The sequence below is a fragment of the Clarias gariepinus genome, chromosome 25, assembly GCF_024256425.1.
Source record: "Clarias gariepinus isolate MV-2021 ecotype Netherlands chromosome 25, CGAR_prim_01v2, whole genome shotgun sequence".
Classification (NCBI taxonomy): Eukaryota; Metazoa; Chordata; class Actinopteri; order Siluriformes; family Clariidae; genus Clarias; species Clarias gariepinus.
Window position 1 is genome coordinate 14,047,352 of NC_071124.1, and position 20,807 is coordinate 14,068,158.

General features: G+C 37.2%; 1 protein-coding gene and 1 non-coding gene across 2 annotated transcripts; one reads left to right on the forward strand and one right to left on the reverse strand.

Annotated features, from left to right (window-relative positions):
• Window positions 1-351: 351 nt before the first annotated feature.
• On the reverse strand, window positions 352-18,979 carry acsl3b (acyl-CoA synthetase long chain family member 3b). Its single transcript, XM_053486578.1, has 16 exons — window positions 18,792-18,979; window positions 12,938-13,372; window positions 11,865-12,065; window positions 10,516-10,693; window positions 9,366-9,475; window positions 7,368-7,506; window positions 7,069-7,219; window positions 6,750-6,873; window positions 5,632-5,703; window positions 5,376-5,515; window positions 5,083-5,255; window positions 4,055-4,129; window positions 3,263-3,454; window positions 2,951-3,065; window positions 2,335-2,492; window positions 352-698 (listed from the first exon to the last, which is right to left on the reverse strand). Exons 2-16 carry the CDS (start codon window positions 13,085-13,087, stop codon window positions 541-543), a joined length of 2,136 nt encoding a protein of 711 aa, XP_053342553.1. The 5' UTR covers window positions 13,088-13,372; window positions 18,792-18,979; the 3' UTR covers window positions 352-540.
• Window positions 18,980-19,427: 448 nt separating this feature from the next.
• On the forward strand, window positions 19,428-19,498 carry trnag-ccc (transfer RNA glycine (anticodon CCC)). Its single transcript has one exon. It is a non-coding gene; the product is annotated as a tRNA-Gly (tRNA).
• Window positions 19,499-20,807: the final 1,309 nt, after the last annotated feature.

The window sequence follows — 20,807 nt, forward strand, 5'->3', positions numbered from 1 at the left end:
AGGTGTAAAGTTAAGTCATTAGTTCTCTAAACGATCCATAAAAAGGTCCTGGCATCTCCTTAGGTTATAATGCAAATGTATGCCATCTATAGCATGTGCCAAAAGTCTCCATATATATGGGAAAATCAACCCCCTTTTTTAAACAAGATGTAACTTAATTTATAAAACATGCTCTACATGACTTGTTTCTAAAGATGTTATGTCTGTAAAGGCTTAAATATTAAAAGGCTTAATTTACCCTAGGCATGGAGACTTTTGGGAAACCCTGTAGAAGTCCACTATTAGAATGCTGGTCAACAATGATTTATTGTTACTGATTAGACACTGTAAACTTGTATAGCAAATATATAACAATATTTGTTGTTTCTGTTTTGGTCAGCCAATACCTTACATTAATTTAAATGCTCCTGTATATTGTCTAAGGGGTTTATCCAAAACGAGGAATGCATATTAGGAGTCATATTATATAGACCTTTATAATGTTGCATCCTGAATCCTTAGAATTCTCCCCATTCTTGCCATGTATAATGCTTTCTTCTATTACTTGCCACCATACATCCTCTCAATGTCTTCCTGGTAGTGGCTTTTGAGCTCCTTGCGTTTGAGTTTGAAGGCATCAGTAACCAGGCCTGTCTCTGGAGTCCATTGCTCGGGACTCAGTCGGATCTTCTTGGGGATCTCAAAACGTTCCAGTTTGGCTGGAAAAAGAAAAAGAACAAAGAAAAAAAAAGATATGAAAACAGAACAGTAATGGTTTCCAAGTTGCTAAAGGTTAACACTGCGAAAATAATTATTATAAACTCCAAAGACGAAGTGATACTCCCACAAAAGGACTATTTGCAGACGATGCAAGCGTTTTCTATTTTCTGCAAAAATCTGAAGTTAGGAAATTTTAGACCATTTTTCATCTGTAAGTTTATGGAAATCATTTTAAATGTGAATCGATTCTAAAATAAAAACTGACTCATCGATTCAATAAAATAAATCTAACAATAAAAAGATTGATTGAATTGCATAATTAATTAAATCGTACAGTTCTATTGATAGTTAACAGACCATGATGATTGCATATGTTTTATTCTCTTTTATGAATTATCATTATTTTAAATATCCTTTTATCGACTGCTCAAAATCTGTCAAACTTGCATGGATAGAAAATGCTGAGAGAAATTACACCTAGTTAAATGTAACATTTTAAGCGCAAAGCATTTATAAATATAAACAATTAACAGGTTTATATAGTGCATGGCCATATGACATCAAGTCAATAATCAGAGTCGAAAGACCTTATTTATTGCATCCATAAATAATTCGGTGTTCACATCACGCAGGACCTGACATGGTCCTGTCACATCAACACCGTGGTAAAAAAGGCCCGGCAGCGTCTGTACCACCTCAGACGCTTGAGAGACTTTAGACTGCCCTCCAAGGTGCTCAGGAATTTCTACTCCTGCACCATAGAGAGCATCCTGACGGGAAACATCACGACCTGGTTCGGGAACAGCACCATGCAGGACAGACGAGCTCTACAGAGGGTGGTGCGATCAGCTGAGCGCATCATCCGCATCGAGCTCCCTGACCTGCACTCAATCTACACCAATCGGTGCTGGACCAAGGCCAGGAAGGTCGTGAAGGACCTCAGCCATCCCAATAATGGACTGTTTACTCTGTTGCGGTCTGGGAAGCGATTCCGCTCCCTGAGGGCCAACACAGAGAGACTGAGGAGGAGCTTCTTCCCGCAGGCGATAAGGTCTCTCAACCACACCACTATGCAGAATTAACACAATATTTTCACCATTTTCACAATCAATCAATCAATCTTTATACATCCATGGACACTATGGACAACTCCACGCACATCACATCTACACTACATGTTTACGTTTACATTCTGGACCATTGCACAAAGACACTTTAATAACCATTGCACAAAGTCACTTTTTCTATGCATACTTGCACACCATTATAGTTCTATGTGTACAGTATATTTCTATTTTCAGGTTCTATTTTTTCTAGCTAAATTTTTATTTAAATTTTCTATCATATTTCTTCTATGGATATTTATTACTTATAAGTTTTAATTCTCTTTTTAAGGTCACTGGCAGTCGTGTAAGCATTTCACTACATTTCGTACTGTGTATGACTGTGTATGTGACAAATAAAATTTGAATTTTTAATTTATTCATGTGTTTATTTTAGAGTTGTTGCTATGATAGTTTTTAAATATTGTATTATGCATCATGACATTTCTGTGGTGAGATTAAATGTTAGGCTGTATAATCATGTTTCACAATTTAATTATAAAATCAAGAATCAAGACGCGAGTGATCTTACCATTTATAGCAGCTTCAGTAATGATGCGCAGTACCTCCTTCTCCATATCAGGGTGGTTACATATGTCCTCCCATGTCCCAAGCAAATGCTTCTGTTTGGCAAGGGCTAACAGCTGCCTCTGATTTGGTACCACAAAGCCAATCACATATGACTCTTCGCTGATGGAGAGGAGGAAGGAGAGAGGGGAATGTAAGACTGAATAAAGCTGAGGATGTTACAACAATGGACCAAATCAGAATCAAGAAAATTCAACTAGAACAAAGGCAGACCGAAATCAATATAAAGCACTATAAGTACTGTTTAAATCAAGATTTTATCATTAAAAAGTATGAAGTGAAATACAGGGGACACTAGGCTTAAAAAAAGCAACAAAAAATACTACAGTAAGTTTTATTAGCCTAACTAGCCTGACATTAAGATTATGTTCCCATATTTTATTTATATGGATGCAGAAAAAAATTTAATAAAATAAAAAGCCATTTGTATTACAATTAAAATGATTTGCAAAGTTTAAGAGCTGACCATTTTGTTTTACTTCATACAATTACCACTATTTTGAGTTGAAAATAGTAAATTGTGAAAATGTCAGTGCATCCCCAGTGCGGTGCAAGCTTACCTGTTGGCATAAGCACATATGTTGTCAATAAGGGGACAGTTTTTCAGCGCAGCTTCCACCTTTCCCAAGGACACATACTCCCCTGCCTGTAATTTCACCAAGTCCTTTTTGCGATCTAGAGAGGCACAGATGCACATGCAGGGAAGCACAATTGCGATACAGTACCCATCACACAAGTTTGTAACATTTGTATAAATAACAGTACATAAACCAAAATGATCCATTTGTTCCTACTAGTTATAATTTAATTGGTCCATCAAGTGTCTTCTGTGTTGTATGCATTTGTTTGTCCTTTGCATGTGTATTGCTCACCAATAATCTTAAGACAGCCATCAGAGTGGAATTCGCCAATGTCTCCTGTGCAAAACCAGCGCTGGCCATTTTTGTCCACAAAAAAGTCTATTCTGTTCTTCTCTTCATTCTTATAGTAACCCATAGTAACATTTGGTCCACCAATGAGAATTTCCCCTCGAGGAGCGGGCTTGTCTGTACTATAGTAACCGCCTTTAGCAGAAAAGGAAACAGAAAATAAAAATTGGCTGTAGGAAAGAAACCAAGTAAGACACTAATATGTGCATGTCTCAGACTAAATGGAAGATTCAACACTAGGCAGCGGTCCTCAACTGATAAAAAGCAGATTCATGACCTGCGTTTGTTTTTGTTTAAATAAAAATAGTTCAAGTATGGTATTGAAATCATCTGGCTCTTGCATCCTTGCATCACTCATACTATAAAAATAGTAACATTAAGGCCTGCTTAAAAAAATCTGTAATAGATGTAACAAAAACCAATGTAAAATACAAATCTTTCCAAACACTGAGAAAGAACTAAATAAACAAAAGCCCATAAACCTATAAAAGCCTATAAACCTATAAAAGCCTATAAAAAATAAATAAAAAGTCCTGTAGATTAAAGTGATTAGTCTTTACATCTTCATCGCTATCGTCATCATCATGTCAAACAATCTCAGAAAATGCATTTGATGAAAAACAAAACAATATAAACCCGATGTTGTTGCACAAAGTTAATACAATAAAATAAATACTAACCGCAGTTTTTCATTATCATGCTCAGCACTATGTTTCATGCATGATCGGTACTCACCTTCCTCCCAGTCCTTAAGCATGATCTCAGAACACACAAGAGGGGCTCCAACACGGCCTGTACTGTAGTCATAGACTACGCACACAGAGAGAAAGTAAAAAAAAAAAAAAATAATAATAAATTTTTATATTAAAATATATTTTATATATCAAGCAATATAGGCTTTGTTACCACAGAAAATACTGGCATGGCATGATGTAAAATGCAATCCAGGTGGTTGTGAATCATGAAATGACCGTTAGTGGATTTTTAATAACAGTAACCTTTTTTTTTAATTCAAATTTGCATTGAGCATATTTTTCCCACCAGTAAGATGGATTCTAGCAGGAAAAGCTATAATAATCTTATCATTGTTTAAGTTCTTGTTCACTTGCCGTCTTTGGATCTTGAACCCCGACCTTCCGATCAGTAACCCATTAACTCAAAGCGGTAACTTCGTTTGAGCCTTTTAGTAGTATGATGACAAAGATATTTTTATCTTCTTATATTATCTTAGTAGTCTTCACCTTCACATATATCGATCTATATATTTTGTCACACTGGTGGAAACATCAGCATGTGCAACAAGTTTTTAGGAGTTATGGTTAATAGACTCAAAACTAACTTTAAGACTGAATGAATAAAATGTTGGTGGTCCAGAAAACAGACCACAGAAAGTGGATCATCGACCAAAGTAAACAAACACACACTCTATACAAAAAAAAACACATATCTGACAAAATGCATCAATATTAACCAATATACAGCTGTTATAGAAAAATCATGCACACATTCTGACCAATCAGATTCAAGCATTTAAGCACACTGTGGTAGAAAAAGCAATAAGAAATTTTTTTTTTAAGAAAAATACAGCAATAACTGTAATATTGTGATATACACAAAATATTTTCATGTTTTCAAACTTTAGAATACTGCCTTCATTTTAAACCATGTCTTGTAATATTTTATAGTTTATATTGATTTACTTTGGACTATTTTGGTATACCGCAACGCCCCTGCTCCCAGCCTCATGTTTGTGTATGTCTTACAATCGCTAATGGTCCCAGCTCCACAGGTCTCTGTGAGGCCGTAGCCCTGTCCCACTGGGCAGCAGAAACAGATGTTCATAAAACGCTGAGTCGCAGCAGACAAAGGAGCTCCACCTGACAGCAACACTCGTGTATTTCCACCCAGCAATGAACGCACTTTCTTGAAAACCAGACTGTACACAAAACATGCACAAAGACACACAAGTATCAAGCAGCCATAACCTACAGTTACAATACTAAAATAAAAATAAAAGCATCAGATGCGAGTGAATATGCCTGCAAGAGTGCTATACCGGTCGCATAGTGGAGTGCTGTATCCTTTCATTATCTGCTCCATCTTGTAGTTGTATGCCAAAACAAAGAGAGTCCTCTGCACTCTGCTCATCTCTTCCACCTTAGTCATGACATTCTTATAGATGCGATCCATGATCTCCTGTACAGTGAGAAAGACAGGAAAAAAAAAGTAATAATAAAAAAAAAAGAGTCACATAGCAGACAAAACAGAAAAGTGAGAGACAAATGTTTATGAGAGAATGCGAGTTTAATTACCGGAACAGCTGCCATTAGCGTTGGTTTCAGGACACTTGCATCTCCTTTACTGCCTTTTTTAATTTTGGTTGACTGTGAAGAGCAACAACACTAACTCAAGTAGATAAAACATCTGGGGTCATTAAATAGTAACATTCATGATTTAAGACAGTTTATGCTGGGACTGCATGCACAGAAATGCAAATCTCTTCCTTTTTACAAGATCTTAGACATGCTTTATACAATCAACTGTATTTCCTGTCCAGAACAAATCCCAAGATGCTATCCAGTCTGGCTTTATGGCAGAGCACTCCACATCAACAACCTTTGAGGCAAAAGTAAGGCCCCCTTACTTCTTTTTAGCTGAGCAGCCTTCAAGTCAACTCAATCCGAATGTATTTGTATAGCATTTTTAAGAGCTCACGAAGTAGCTTTTCAGAAGTCCGGATGTTGATTTATATTTAGATCTGTGACGAAGAAGCTAGACATATAGTGGCAGGGAAAAAAAAAAAAACCAACCAGACCAGAAGAAACGTTTAGAGGAACCAGATTTAAAAAGAGAAGCTGTGCTCTGCCGAATGACACCAGACAGTATTACTTTTCCACAGTTCCATACAATCATATCATATTGTACATTACAATTATGTTCAGTAGGAGCATAATTTTTTTTTTTTTTTTTTTTTTTTTAATCCAGCAGCAGTTCTACGGTATCTAAAGAAAGTATGAGACTTGAGCAAGGTACTATTTTGGGAAAGTGTCCATGAGGGACTATCCACGGGAGCTAAGCTTCAAAATGGAACCAGAAGACTCACATCCAGCCTCACAAACCTTGAAACTAGTGGTCCAACATATTGATGGCTTTCTTTTTAAATTAAGACAGGGATCTAAGAGACAACATGGAGTGAATTCACTTCTGCTTTGTGAACTTTTCATTGTTGCCCCACAAGGCTCTGGTTTTTGTTCCTAGAATAACAAGTTGTTATGTAATATAGTATTAGCTAGTGACATTCCTAGCCCTAGACCCATTTTAGTACCGTGAGGATCTCATTTTGATGCAGTCATTTGGTATAAATGCATAACGTGTAATGGAAATGTTTGTGCATGCTTTGATGCCTGTGTTTGAGATTAAATGTGCTTACCTGATCAGCAAGGGTCTGCGGTGAGGAGTATCCAATACGACAGCCATGAGAAACACAGACAAGCTCAGCACTGAGCTCCAACACGTGCGCCAGTGGCAAGTAGCCAATATAGGTATCATTCTCACTGCCCATGTTAGAAAAAATTATAATAATAAAGACACATGAACATTACCCAAACTAAAAAGGTATATAAAAGACAAGATGGAAGAAAGCTTAGTGAAAAGCAATAAAGCCATATTATTTGTCAAAGTTATAATGTATATGCAGTTAAAAAAAAAGAAAAAAAATGGGCGATCCTCTGAATGTTTTAAGGACTTACTCCAGGTTTGGGATACGTTCAGCCATGCCAGCTACCCCGGCAATGATGTTTCTGTGAGAGATTATGACTCCTTTGGGGATGCCTGTGGAACCACTAGTGTACATGATCACAGCAATATCTTTGGGAAGGGGCTGTTTCCGCTGCACCATCACTGGAAAGAGGAAGAGAGAACAGAGAAAAGAGCTGAAATTATATATATATTTTCCCCTCTACTCTACTGACCACCATAATTAAGTGAAACAAATTCCTTATGGCACTAAAGAAATGTTATTGAGCATTTGAAGATTTGAAAGGCTTACAGCTCTCAGGTTTTGCTCCCAATTCCTGAACAGCAGACATGCTGTGGACCTGAATGCCTCTGGGTAGGTCAGGCCAGGTAGAGGACTTTTGGTCCACAAGGATGATGTGCTGCAGCCTAGGAACCTCCAGCAGAATTTCCTGGGGTCAAGTATAATGCATATGAGCCCATTTGGTGGAGAAAAAATATCTACAATTTCATTAATCAAGTAACAGCAAAGCAGTTTTTACAGTCGCAGTTTTATTACCTAATTTTTCATTTACGTTTTCTTGGTTATTGTTGTATAGTTAAAAAAAATCTTGTGATTCAGTTTGAGGACACACACACTGATCAGCCATAACATTATATGTCCACTGACATGTGAACTGAACAACTTTAATCACCAACTATACACTAGCAAAATGGTGACAAGATCATGGGAATCCAGGGCTCCACCCATGCCCACCAGGGACCAAAGACCAGACTGTCCAGTCCAATCCCACAGAAAAGACAATGTAGTAAAAATCACAAGTAAAAAAGTCAAAGTTGGCCATAATAGAAGTGCACCAAAACAACCAGTGCACCACACAATTTTTCCTTTTATTTAGATGATTACGGCTTACTGCTCATGAAAATCAAAAATTGATTGAGTATCGAAAAAATGATAAAAGATTCTCTATGGGGTTCAGGTCAGAGTTGGCTGGCCATGGTAATGTCATGGTCAGCAAACCAGCTAGTGGTTGTTTTCCACTGTTTGTGCTGCTGGAAAAGAAAAATTACCCTCCTTGTTGAGCGTGTCCATATTCATCTTCTTGACAATAGTTAAGAGTCTTCCACATGATTGGGGTTGTGTGTGTATTGCCTCTCATGAGTAAAGGAAGACTGAGAGCTAATTCTGCTGAGTATAAGTTTAATAGAATGGTCAGCCTCAGAAAATAATGATTTACAGCACCTCACATTAAAGCACACATAAATGCTTTAAATGTTCAAGCATCCATCATAGTTGAATTGTGGCAAAGAAGAAACTTGCTTTGGCCAAGAAACATAACTGATAAACATATGATCAATGGACTGATGAGACCAAATTTGAGATTTTTTATTCCAACTGCAATGTCTTTGTTAGATTTACTGGGGGTGAACAGACAGTCCTTGAATTCTTAACGTCTTTAGTATTAATATACAATGTTGAAAACAAAAACAAGACAACATTTCAAATACAAATAGTACAAATATAATACAAAACTGATAAATAGGGCCAATTGTGTTAAACTGAAATAACATAAATTTTGTGATTCTTCTTATGACCGCATTAAAAGGTCCATAAAACCTGAAAAAAAAAAAAATTTTGCTTGATACAAAGCTACTGCAGGGTTGGGCTGGGCGATTAATCGAAAAGTAATCGAAATTGACATTCAGAACCTATAATCGATTACATTTTCCCAGGTCGATTATTTCTATTACTTTCTTTTTAAAAACACTACCGTGTGTGGAGTCATGTGACCCCGCTCCGTTACGTTATTCCGCTGACATGTCGAGCATGGAGAGCTCAAACACTGAGACAAATGAGCAACAAGAGCGGCTTGTACCAAAGAAAAACACAGTCTCCGTTATTTGGACACATTTTGGCTTCAGTAAGACATCGATGACATCGAACAAAATGAAGTCAGATGTAGACACTGTAGAAAAACAGTTTTGACGCCCAAAGGTAACACCACCAATTTGTTTCAACACAGTGACTGTTTTAGGCAATGTGTGCTTTAATTTCAGTTGTGCAACACTGATGTTCAATTAATAATCATAGATAGTAGATAGTGTGTGTTTCCTTCATTTTTTTAAATTAAGTAATGCACCCTTCATTCAAAAATCTCTCACTTGTAATATGTGAGCATATTTACTGTACAGAACTTTTACAATCTGTATGAGGGCAATAAAAAAAAAAAAAAAAATTAAACAATCGCCCTTTAATCGTAATAGAGTTAAAATGTTCAATAATTAAGTCAAATAAATGCTAAATGCTGACCTTAAGGCGACTCTGCAACAGGTCTTTGCTGGTGATGATGTGTGTGACCTCTGTCTCATTGAGACCATGGGCTATTGCTGGCCCTCCCAGTGTCGAGTATAGAGTCACCACTGTGGAAGAACAAGTGGAAGAGAAAGAGAGGTCAGAGAAAAAGAGAGAAAGAGAGAAAGAGAGAGAGAGAGAGAGAGAGAGAATCAGATTCTCATGCAGGAAGGTCAAAAAATGAATCAGCAAAGAAAATTAATACGTAAGGAAACACTTGCATATTATAGTAGCTCTTAGACTAAAAGCTTGCCTTTAGTTCAAAACAAAATAACTATATAGTATATACAAGGGGTGTTCAAGTCAAACCGGGACTTTTGATTGTGCAGAATAACAGAACACAGTTATGGGAGTAAAACAATCTTTATTTCTCTATATAATCCCCATCTACATTTATCCACTATCCCAGCATTTCACCAATTCCTGGATACCATCAAGGTAGAGCATTTTCACAGAATGCTGAAACTATGATCAGATTGCATGCTTTTTGTCTGCATGCTGGCCTCCCAGGAACTCTTTTATTGGCCCGACCATGTGAAAACTGCTTGGAGGGAGGTAAGGACTGCACGTGGGATTTGCCCATGCAAAAGAATCTGTAATGTTCAAGTGGTGTTGGTGAATAATCGTTTGCACAGTTCCCAAAGACAGATGTGGATTTTCCATACGTTTGTGACAAGTTATCTGTTGATTTTCAGGGATCTGGCGTTCTATTTGTTTAATTATCACAGGACCAACTGCAGTTGGCCGGGATCATCGTACACAGACATACAAAATTTCAAAATCTCAGTTTGACTAGAATGTCCCTCATAAATTATGTATGTGTATATTCTATCTACATTATGCAATTAAAATCCACATTTAGTGCTTCTGAGTAGATGTGTATATGGATAGCCTGTAAATGAAACTTGATGGGTGAGATTGGCAACAGAATGGCACACTGAGAAACAATACAATATTATTCACTGGACATTCTCCTTTTTTCCCCCACTCAACAAGACTGAGGACACAATCGACACTCCTTATTAATCATAGAAATCACACTTGGGTATAAGAATAGAAAAAAAATCCTGAACATGAGCTGTGCAAGCTTATTATTTAAAGTATTCACCTGGAAAGTTGTACATGAAGCAGGCCTGTGCTGCTATGATCCATTCGGCACGAGTCTCACAGAAGATAGCGATGTTACACTGAGGCTTCTGACCCAGGGTAGCCAGGCCCTTCCCGAATCTCTGGACCAAATTAAAGGTTTCTTCATACGACAGCCAGTTATACTTTCCCAATATCACCTTGAGAAAGAAAAAGTGGAAAACAATGTCATTAATATTACCTTGACATGGGTTTATGCATTATAGATTGTTGCCTAATTGCATATCATTATACAATGCAGTCAGAAACTATGGCAATCACGAAAAATTACCTGGATGTTGATTTTTAAGTGATTATGCAGTAATATGCAGCAAATAAAAAATGCAAAAGGCAAAATTTGTGATTACTGACAAACAAAAGAGTATTTAATCTTTTTTTTTTATATATAATTATGAAATTTACAGACAATCGTTTGTTATGCTTTTGGTATTGTTGTTCCAGGAAACTCTCTAATGCTGCATCCTAGGCATTCATTTTTTCCATTGGCCTTTAGATGTTAAATACTCAAGACGATAAGAAAACTTAAAAAGGACTGAAAGCATTGCCTTAAATGGTTATCACAACTACATTCTTGCTTGCTTACAAGGTCATCAGGAGATTACCGGCTTTACTTTGAGGTGCCAATCATAAATGGCTTGTTAGTGCAGAACAATGCTCCACATTGTCAAGTTATGCACTTAAGAGCAAGGCAGATCATCCAGATCATCTGGTTCTCACATTATGTTGTTCAATAAACACTTAAAAGTGCTGAGCTACTGAAAGAGGGGGGAAAAAACCTGCAAAAAATGTTTAAAAAATGATTAAAAATACTGCTGGTGCTGCTACAGTAGGTAATTTATCGGGACACTTCCATCGGTGTAAACAACAGACAGAGTTTACCACAACACTCATCATGCAACAATGATACCCATATGTAGATAAGACAGTGGTATAAATAGGTAAGGATTTTGAGCTGACAACAAAATAATAATAATTTGGATAGACTAACAAATGGCTGTCACAGGTTTCAAGTAGCCACCAAGAAACGTGAGAACTATGAAACATCTCAATTACAAAGGGTTAACATGCTCGCACTGAGCAGCTTAACTGTAACAGCTTATACCAGAAAACAGCAAGGACACAGTGCTTAGAAATAAAAGCTTGAAGCTCAAAAGCACAAATGTTTCTTGTTTTTACAGAATTCACATCCTACTTCAGGAGTAAATGAACAAAACTTATAGGTGGCCTCACTTTCTAAAAGCTATTACCTCAAGCCTCATTTTCTAAGGTGAATACAAATTGGTGTGCATCTGCATGCTCGTCTTGTCTCACCTTTTTGAAAACCTTTTTATTGGGTTGCACTTCATCTTCTTCACTAAGCACCTCTCGGGTTCCAAGGCAGTCTCTTTGAGGAAATTGTCTAACTGCATGCTCAAACACTTTATCCAGCGTTCCCAGTCCACCATGGAGCTCTGAAACGAGCTGCTTCTGGCTGTTGATGGACCGGTAAGGCCCTGCTGGATTCCCGGTAAACTGACACATGAAGAACAAAAAGCAGCATCAAGTCAAAGTACATTTTTAATACAAGCAAATGAAATTCACCAGACGGACAACTTAAATTCACTTCATATTCATGAATGCACTAAAGACTTGGGGATGTGTAGTGCTGTGTATATACACACGTTTTTTTTTTTTTTTCCTGATTTTCTCCCTAATTTAGTCGTGGCCAATTCCTCCCCGTCACTAGGGGGCTCCCACATTGAGGCTACTACTACCATTCAGCCGGGAAAGCCGAAAACTATCACGTGTTTCCTCTGAATCGCGTGATGCCAGCCAACCGCGTCTTTTCGAACTGCTTGCTCATGCACCGTTAGGAGCGAAGTAACACACTCGAAGGAAAGCGCTAGCCGCTCCTTCCGCGTCCGCAAGCTCACAGACGCCCCAAATTGGCTGCCCATGGACTAAACAGGGCCGATCCAGCAGTGGTGGAACTCATACCACTAACCCCCTGATCAGCAACCCAGAGCCTCAGCTGCCTGATCCACCACTGCACCTAAATTAATTACTAAATATTTATATACTGTTTGTGAATAAATCATTTACAAACATGTTACATTCAGCGTTCTGCTTTTGTATAATAGTTAAAATATCCAAGAATGAGGAAATTCATGTAACACAGCGCTATCCCTTGACTCAGTATGCACCTTGAGGTTCCGTTTAGCTTGCTTTTACAAAAATAACGCCACATGTAATCCAAAATATACATAGCATATTTTGTTCATATCCAGCAGTTGGTTTGGTAAAAAATGTCCCCCCCCATCATATTGCACCAAAGTATTCCTTAAGAAATATCTCAGAGTCTTAGCAAAAGCATCCATAGCAAAACCAGTTATTGCTGAACTTACCGAGCGTGCTTTGATGCGTTTGGCACGAGCCTGGTTGGCCCCTGCTCCGGACAGGAAGTACCAGGGTATGAAGGTGATAAAGGAGTAAACCCAAACCACAGAACGAAAGACATGCAGGAAAAGAGGAGGCACATCCTCCTTTAGCTTCATCCTGATGAATGAGTGAGGAAGACTAACAAGGGAGAGTGGAAAGAGCTACACCGACTATCAGTATCCGGATTTGTCCTTTTGTGCTATGTTATCACACCTCTTGTGCTTTACTTCTTTCCGTCCTGCTCTTTTCCTCCTTGTCGAGTGCAAGACTATTCCCAACCTGTTTTTTTTCCCTTTATGATACAAATGCTCCAGCAGACAGTTCAACTTGCTTCCTCTTTCTTTTCCCACTGGGTCAGTTATTTCTTGGATGACATGAATCTTCTTGCACACAAGGACCAGCTATAAGGAAAAAAATTAAAAATAAGACCAGTAAAGGTGTTTTAAGATGGTTTTAGTCCCGTTACAAATTACTTAAAGTAACTAAAAAATAAACAGAATGAGAAACGTGCAGGACTAAAAGAAAAAAAGTATAGAAACAAAAAGTTATATGCACAAGTTATTGCATAAATGTGAATTATCTCTAACAAAGAGCAGGGATAAGGGATAGGTTAGGTTTACTTGGAACAATAAGAATGACCTTGAATTCTTACTTCCAAGTTGCAAGGGAATGACTTCATATTCAAAAATACTCGTGTCAAATTCCATATGTCTGTGCTGATAACATGACCAGAAGCAAGCAACAAGTGCATGACCACCAAAACGTCAGTGTAAAAAGAGACTGAACCTACTGTACCAATTCGCTTTGTTTCAAAACTATATGAAGCACATCAACAATCCCTCCAGCAGGGTGATGTCTCAGTGCCTGGAAGTAATGAAAAGTAAAGCCTTTCAATAACTTTCACAGTGCTTTTATAAGCTTAGGACAAAGGAGGCTACAGCCTCAAGTCCCAAAGCACTACATCTGCTATCTCTAAATAAAGCGCCTGTTTTCTACACGTTGCACAGTATCTTATATAGGAGCAAAACAAAAAGCATCAACCAATTTAATTGGTAGAAACCAATGCTGATAATTTCTACCAAAAAACAGCATTTAATGGGAGGAAATATAATTCTGTTTTAAGTGGAGCAAAACCGTCCCTTAAAGGCTGTGGTTGAGGAGGTGGTTATACAAAACTAGCGAGGTTAGAAAAAGGAGAGAGAAATCTCAGGAGTTGCAAGACACCGGGACTTTCTGAATCCGGAGGGAGTTCTTATTTAAGGTCAGACAGCGCTCCAAGGAAATAAATAGCTGTGGTTATTAATGCAGAACCCAGAGACAAATCTTTGTTTGGTGTGCTACTCCAACATTAGAGAATGTAAAGAATTAATTGTATGTTTCACTTCCGTCACTAAAGTCACTTGGTGTCAAAATATCTGACCACACATTTCACAGTCTGTGTAACTCAATATACAATAAAAGATTTGTGGACACATAACCAGCACAATCATATGTCATTGCTGAACATCTAATTTAGTCCGCCTTTGCTGCTATTACAGGATCTCTGCTGGCCACGCAAATTCTTTCACATCTACCTTGGCTTTAAAAGTAAGCTTTGGTAACTGCCAATGTGATTTTTTATCCACGTCCCAAAAACATTGAAATTTAAGTGTGTAAGTGTGAGTGTGCGTCCTGCGATGGACTCACTGCCTCACACCCAGTTCCCAGGCTAGGCTCCAATTCCATTGTGACCTTGACCAGAATAAAGTGGTTTGTCAGAATAAATAAATAATAAGATATATATATATAAATAATAAAAAGTTATTCCATTTTGACCGTTTTGATTTATACAAATTCACATTTCATACAAACTTAAATAATTATTTTGATTGTGTAAAGCTGCTTTGCGGCAATGAAAATTGCTAAAAGCGCTATACAAATAAAATTGAATTGAATTGAATTCCACCCATAATAATTTCCTTTGTGCTTAATTCCTGACTACCTACTATTACTGTACTGACTTTATGCATTATTGATAAATCTGTAGTAATTTGGAAATGCATAATATGTTTATCTGACTCAATCTGTTGACTAATCTGTAAATGCATACAATTCCCTTGCATACAATGCATTTCCCAGCCTTTAGACAGGCTGCATTTATATGTTAAATTATTTACTTGACAACAATCCCAGATTGCTTTTTCAGCCACACACATTGGTGACACTAACACAGTGCAAAACAAAACAAAAATTAATTAAAATTTATTTACCAGTTACACAGACTTAATTCTCTTGTCTTTTCCTCATTTATGGCCTTCCACCATCACTCATGTGACGCGTAACAATAACGAATCCCTAAACAAACATGTCCGTTTACTTGGTGGAGTCGTTTGCCGTTATTTTCATGCCAAAAACCTGAGCATAAATCTCAGTGTTGTTCTCTCAGATTTTATTTTTGCTTAATCAAGCTCTCACTAATTTTATTTCTGCATGCTCAATTTTTTTCCGCACTCTCTCCTGCTCAATATCAAAATGCTGGCGTACTCTTGAGGTGTTAGAGGAGTTATTTTTTTATAATCCTACAGGTCAATTGTTCACACATTTTCATCTAGTGTGGTAGGAGTGAAATATTTGTCAAGTTGAATTATTAGTAGAAATAATAGAAGAAAACAGAGATAACTTCTGCTCAGTAAAATGTTAAACTCTTTTATTTGAAGTTATTTTAAATTATTTTGTTTAAATGCTTGACTGTTACGAAAACTACTCATAAAATTATAAGGAACATACTACATTGAGTTAATCATTCAACTTTGTAAATTGTTTAAAATTGTAATAAAATCTGTTGAAAATGTAATATCGAATCAGTATTATCATAAAAATCAACATACTTATAGAATCGGAACGGCGCTCTATTCTAATCGAAACGGCACAGTAGACTTGTGATATCATCATATCAGGAGGTGATTGGTGATTTCCGTCCCTAATAGCATGCCAGGGCCAATTGCAGACGTCTTGAAAAATAAGGGTCAACACTGCAAACAGTGACTCTTTGCATGAACTGAATGTAATTGTCAATAAAAGCCTTTGACACTTATGAAATGCTTGTAATTATACTTCAGTACACCATAGTAACATCTGACAAAAAGATCCAACACCACTGAAACAGACTATTTGTAGCAGAATATTTGTGTCATTCTCAAAAATTTTTGGCCACAGCTGCTACATTCTAAGCCCCTACAGAAAATCTAACTATTGTGCAACACATTTTAACATGCAAATATATCATTATCATATAATTTAAATATATAAATATGAAAGAAAATATAAATATGAAAATTAGTCTATAATGTCACCTAGGATGGGTGTTGCTACACCTCCTTTGATCTGTGGTGGTCCAGTATTAATTTAATTAATTAATTTAATTTCCTAATGTATTAGTGATGGGAATCACCAGTTACCTACTGACTCGATCCTACATTTTCCCCAGATGTTATAAATTTAAACCTTTAAAAGTTTAATAATTAATTAAATGTAGCCCATTTCTTATAACATTAGTTTTCTCACTTAAAAACCAAGGCAACATTTAAACAATACAAACTAACTTCAAATACAAGAATTTAACATTTAACTGAGCAGCATGTATTTCCGTTATTCACCATAATTATTATTTAACAACAAATTTAAAAAATAATTGACTGCTACTAAATGGGATAAAAATGTTAAAATAGTAAAGGATTATAAAGTAATGGCAGTGTTTTAACTCTTTAAACGCCTCCAATGTCTCAAAACTCAACCTGACAATGAGCAGCATTTGGGGGGTTCTAACGCGCGCGACTTTCGAGTAATTGGAGCTCAGTGTTTAAAGACTTGTGTAAGCATGTGTAATGAGCGGGTTTGTGATTAATTCGCTCCCATATTTTAAAAAGAAAAAGCCAATCAGAGGCTTTTAACACACAACTTTTCATTGTACTGGCATAAAAATAAGTTTCTTTTATACCCCTTGTAAGCTTCTTTGCTTGGTATAGAATCACTTATATCTAAGGCTGATCAGCCAGTCACCGGTCATGGCAAATCAAACTGAAATCCAGACAATTCTGGTCACCACCCGTTTCATCTCTATTATAAACATATAGAAATATTATTATTATGTACAGTGAGACCTCGGATTGCAAGTAACGTCGTTTGCAACTGTCCTGCAAAACGAGCAAAGATTTTTTTTTTTATTTTTACTTAAAAAAACCAAGCAAGTCTTGGTTTATGAGTAGCGAGTATCATGTAGCACGCATGTGCTTCTTGTTTTAACGCCAAGCGTCACATGGCACAACTGAGCCAATGTTTTTTTCTCTCTCTCTTGCGCTGCGGAATTGTGGGTAATCATCACCCCTGCTCGGCCTTCGTGCGCGTCTCTTACTGGTACAATCAACATTCCTGCACGCATGAACTGTTTACTAAAACACTGTAACCACGTGTGTAAAACACATTTTATTTTGTAAGTGTGTGTGTGTGTGTGTGTGTGTGTGTGTGTGTGTGCAAAAGAAAGTCTCATTACAGAGGTTAAAGATCCATTTTCTCCCTCTCTGTTTCAGCGATTCATAACTGAAATAATTCCCCACCTGACCCCAGCCAAGCGAATTGAACACCTTGTGGTCTGGGGGTACACCTCGGTGATAAACATGTATAAGAACAATTTTAGGAGATCAGCAGTTTCTCAAACCAGCCCATCTGGAACCAATAACGATGCAATGATTAAAGTCACAGAGACCAGACTTTTCCCATATTGTGGTGTTTGATGTAAACCTTAACTAAAGCTCTTGAATTATGCATTGTTCTGCTGCTCCATCACTAAATGAATAAATTAAATGACCTACATGAGGTCATGTGCAGGTGTACATGTGTACCTATTAAAGTGGACAGGGATTTTATTTGAAATGATCCTTGCATGGTTTTTTTTTATTATTATTATTATTATTATTGTGGAATGCGGAAAATGCAAATGGAAAGCAGGTTTAGCAGCAGCAGTGTGGTAGAGGCAGTTATTGTGGTTAGGCGAGGGAAGGCTGGGTTTTACATTAGCACATTTCATTTCAACGGACATTCAAGAAAACAATTGTGTGAGGTGAGGAACACAATTAGTAGAGATTTCCTTCTAGAAACGCCCCTGTCACCTAGAGACTTTAAGTGCTCATAAGCTTTCTCCTCATGAGACAGTAAAACTTATTATTGATTAGAATTAAACAGCGGTGCGTTCATACGAAGGCCATGAGTGGACAGGAAGACATTTAGCGGATGTAAACAAACATCGCATTCATTCGGACATTAAAGTAGTGCTGGAAATCTGGAATTATGAATTATTTATGACAAAAGTGTTTTAAGTTTACACAGCAGGAACAGCTAACATTAGCTGGATTACAAAGCCCGCCATGTGTAACATTAACTGACACGCAGGCTAACGTTGTCAAGTGTGTTTGATTGCTTCCACTGTACTCAACCCATTGACCCTGCTAATCCTGATCCCTTGCCATTAAAATAAGGGCAGTGAATTCCGAGAAGTGAAGCTGAGAATTCCTGATCTAGATTGCATTAATGATGACAGACTGCTGCTCTGGCTGCATTACACTGGTTATAACAGCCAGTTAGTGTGTTTTAATAAATGAGGCACGGTCTCAATCCAAATCACAGACTCAATCCAAACATTCAATTTTTTCTGCGATCGTAATCAGGATTTAGGCATGCATGAATGCGTGCATGCATGCAGGAGATTGAACAGATACCAAGACATCAAAATCCCGCTACGACACCAGCGCTTAAGCACATCTGCAAAATGACAATGGAAAATCTCACCTTATTCCTCGGAGAACGTTATCCCCATGCGTGAAAGCAAAGGGTACTACACAATAAAAAAATTTGGTTACCAGGGATTTTGCAACTAAATCATTACGCCAAACACGCTAACCAGTAGCTGTATCTAAAACGCCACGAATGCTACAGCTGTCCGGCGGTTTTCTGTCTCCGGTGCGGCCCTCAGCACCAGCCCGGAAGTGCTGTCAGCGTTGTCAACAAGAAAAGGCTTCTTTCTGGAATCTGATTGGCTCTCCTGGGGTGGCGCGTGAAGAACGTTGCTGTGACGACACAGAGGTTACCTTCGTTCAACTTGGGATCGCTTAAAGCTAAAAAATCTATGCATGATCCCACACTTTCGAAATTTGTGATTTTCATCTGTAATACGTAACGTCAAATAAAACATTAATAACATTTGCTCTTTTTTTTTTTTTTTTACAAAGTTTTGCTCTACATTCTAATATTAAACAGGAGAGAATGGAAGTGGTATTTTAGTCAGCTCATTAATTAACTCCTTAAATAAATCACTATAATTAGCCCTGTTTGACCCAGTTACCAGTTGTGCACATGCTAAAGTTAACGTTTATGCTTACTTTTTAAGTATTCATTTCAATTACTCACACTGCCTTATTTCCGTAGGCGCCGCTGGTGTAGTGGTATCATGCAAGATTCCCATTCTTGCGACCCGGGTTCGATTCCCGGGCGGCGCACAAACCTTTTTTTTTTTTTTTATTCTAATTAATAGAACGATTAGCCATCTATAAAACAGGTAGGAAAATGGATGCGCTCCTAAGAGATTGACTTCAGAAAGTAAAAAAGTGAGAAGATGGAATATTTTTCAATTTTTTTTTCCTGCAGCCAATGAATTGTAGGAGCCTTACCCATTTAGTATACAGTAAATGAGACTAAACAGGCTCGTTCGTCCTGTTTGGAAACGTGCACGTTAGTGCATGCTTTCGTGTTCCCGTAGTAAGTCTGTAGTGAATCTTCAATATATAAAGGCTAACATCAAAAGCCACCAGAAAATATTTTATCATCTCTCCAAAACCGTCTCCACAGTGTATCATTACAGCATCTTGCCTCCTTGCTCCTGGTCAGGATTGTTGTGCATCTAGAATCTATCCTAGGAACACTGGACACAATGTGTGACAGATTGGGTGGCGTTACATCGTGTCTAAACCACTTTAAAAGTATTCCTAACATACTCTGCAAAGAGACAAAAAATAGCAAATATGGTATCGGTTACTGATGTGCACTAAAGAATGTGCTAAACTATCACTATTTGGTATGATTTGGCACACAAGCTCTCACTTCGGAAAACTTTTGCTGCATTATCAGAACATCATACATAGCAAATGATCATTTTCACACTGATCATAATCTGTTTAACTCCTGCTTTCTGGAAAGTATTGTAGTGCAATAAAACTTGCACAGCTAGACTAAAGACTAACATTTTCACCCCAGTGTGGTAGTGCAGCTGAATAAATCATTGCATAACCATGACTGAGTGGACACACTGAGAAATATATTTTCTATTTTCTTTTTTTTTTCTTTTTTTTTAAAAGTGAAATACAGATTCTCTGATATAAAAGTGTTGAATATTTAATACACAATTCAGGAAGATGCAATATAAAATGTTTAATGTATGTTATTTATAACAAACTCTTCTATTCTTTTTGTCTTTTCTTTCCCACAGTTCGCAGGAGAGCTGACAGACTCCTCTTTCTCATATTAGGAAAAGCCCACTTGTCCTCATAGACATGCTCCCAATTAGTTTTTTTTCTACAGGAAAAAGCACAAAATTCTTACATGTGAAGTCTAGTTATTATTATAAGTTAAATTATTATTATTTGGATCTGGTGTGTAGTTTGAAATACGGCAGCAGCCAGCCATCTCTTAAAAAAAAAATTAATGACTTTTAATCGGTTCCTCTAAATAGCCAAACTGCCTACTGGGGTTCTTCTCATTGAATGGTTGTGAATTATGGCAGCATGATTAATTAATAAAAAAAAATCTCGA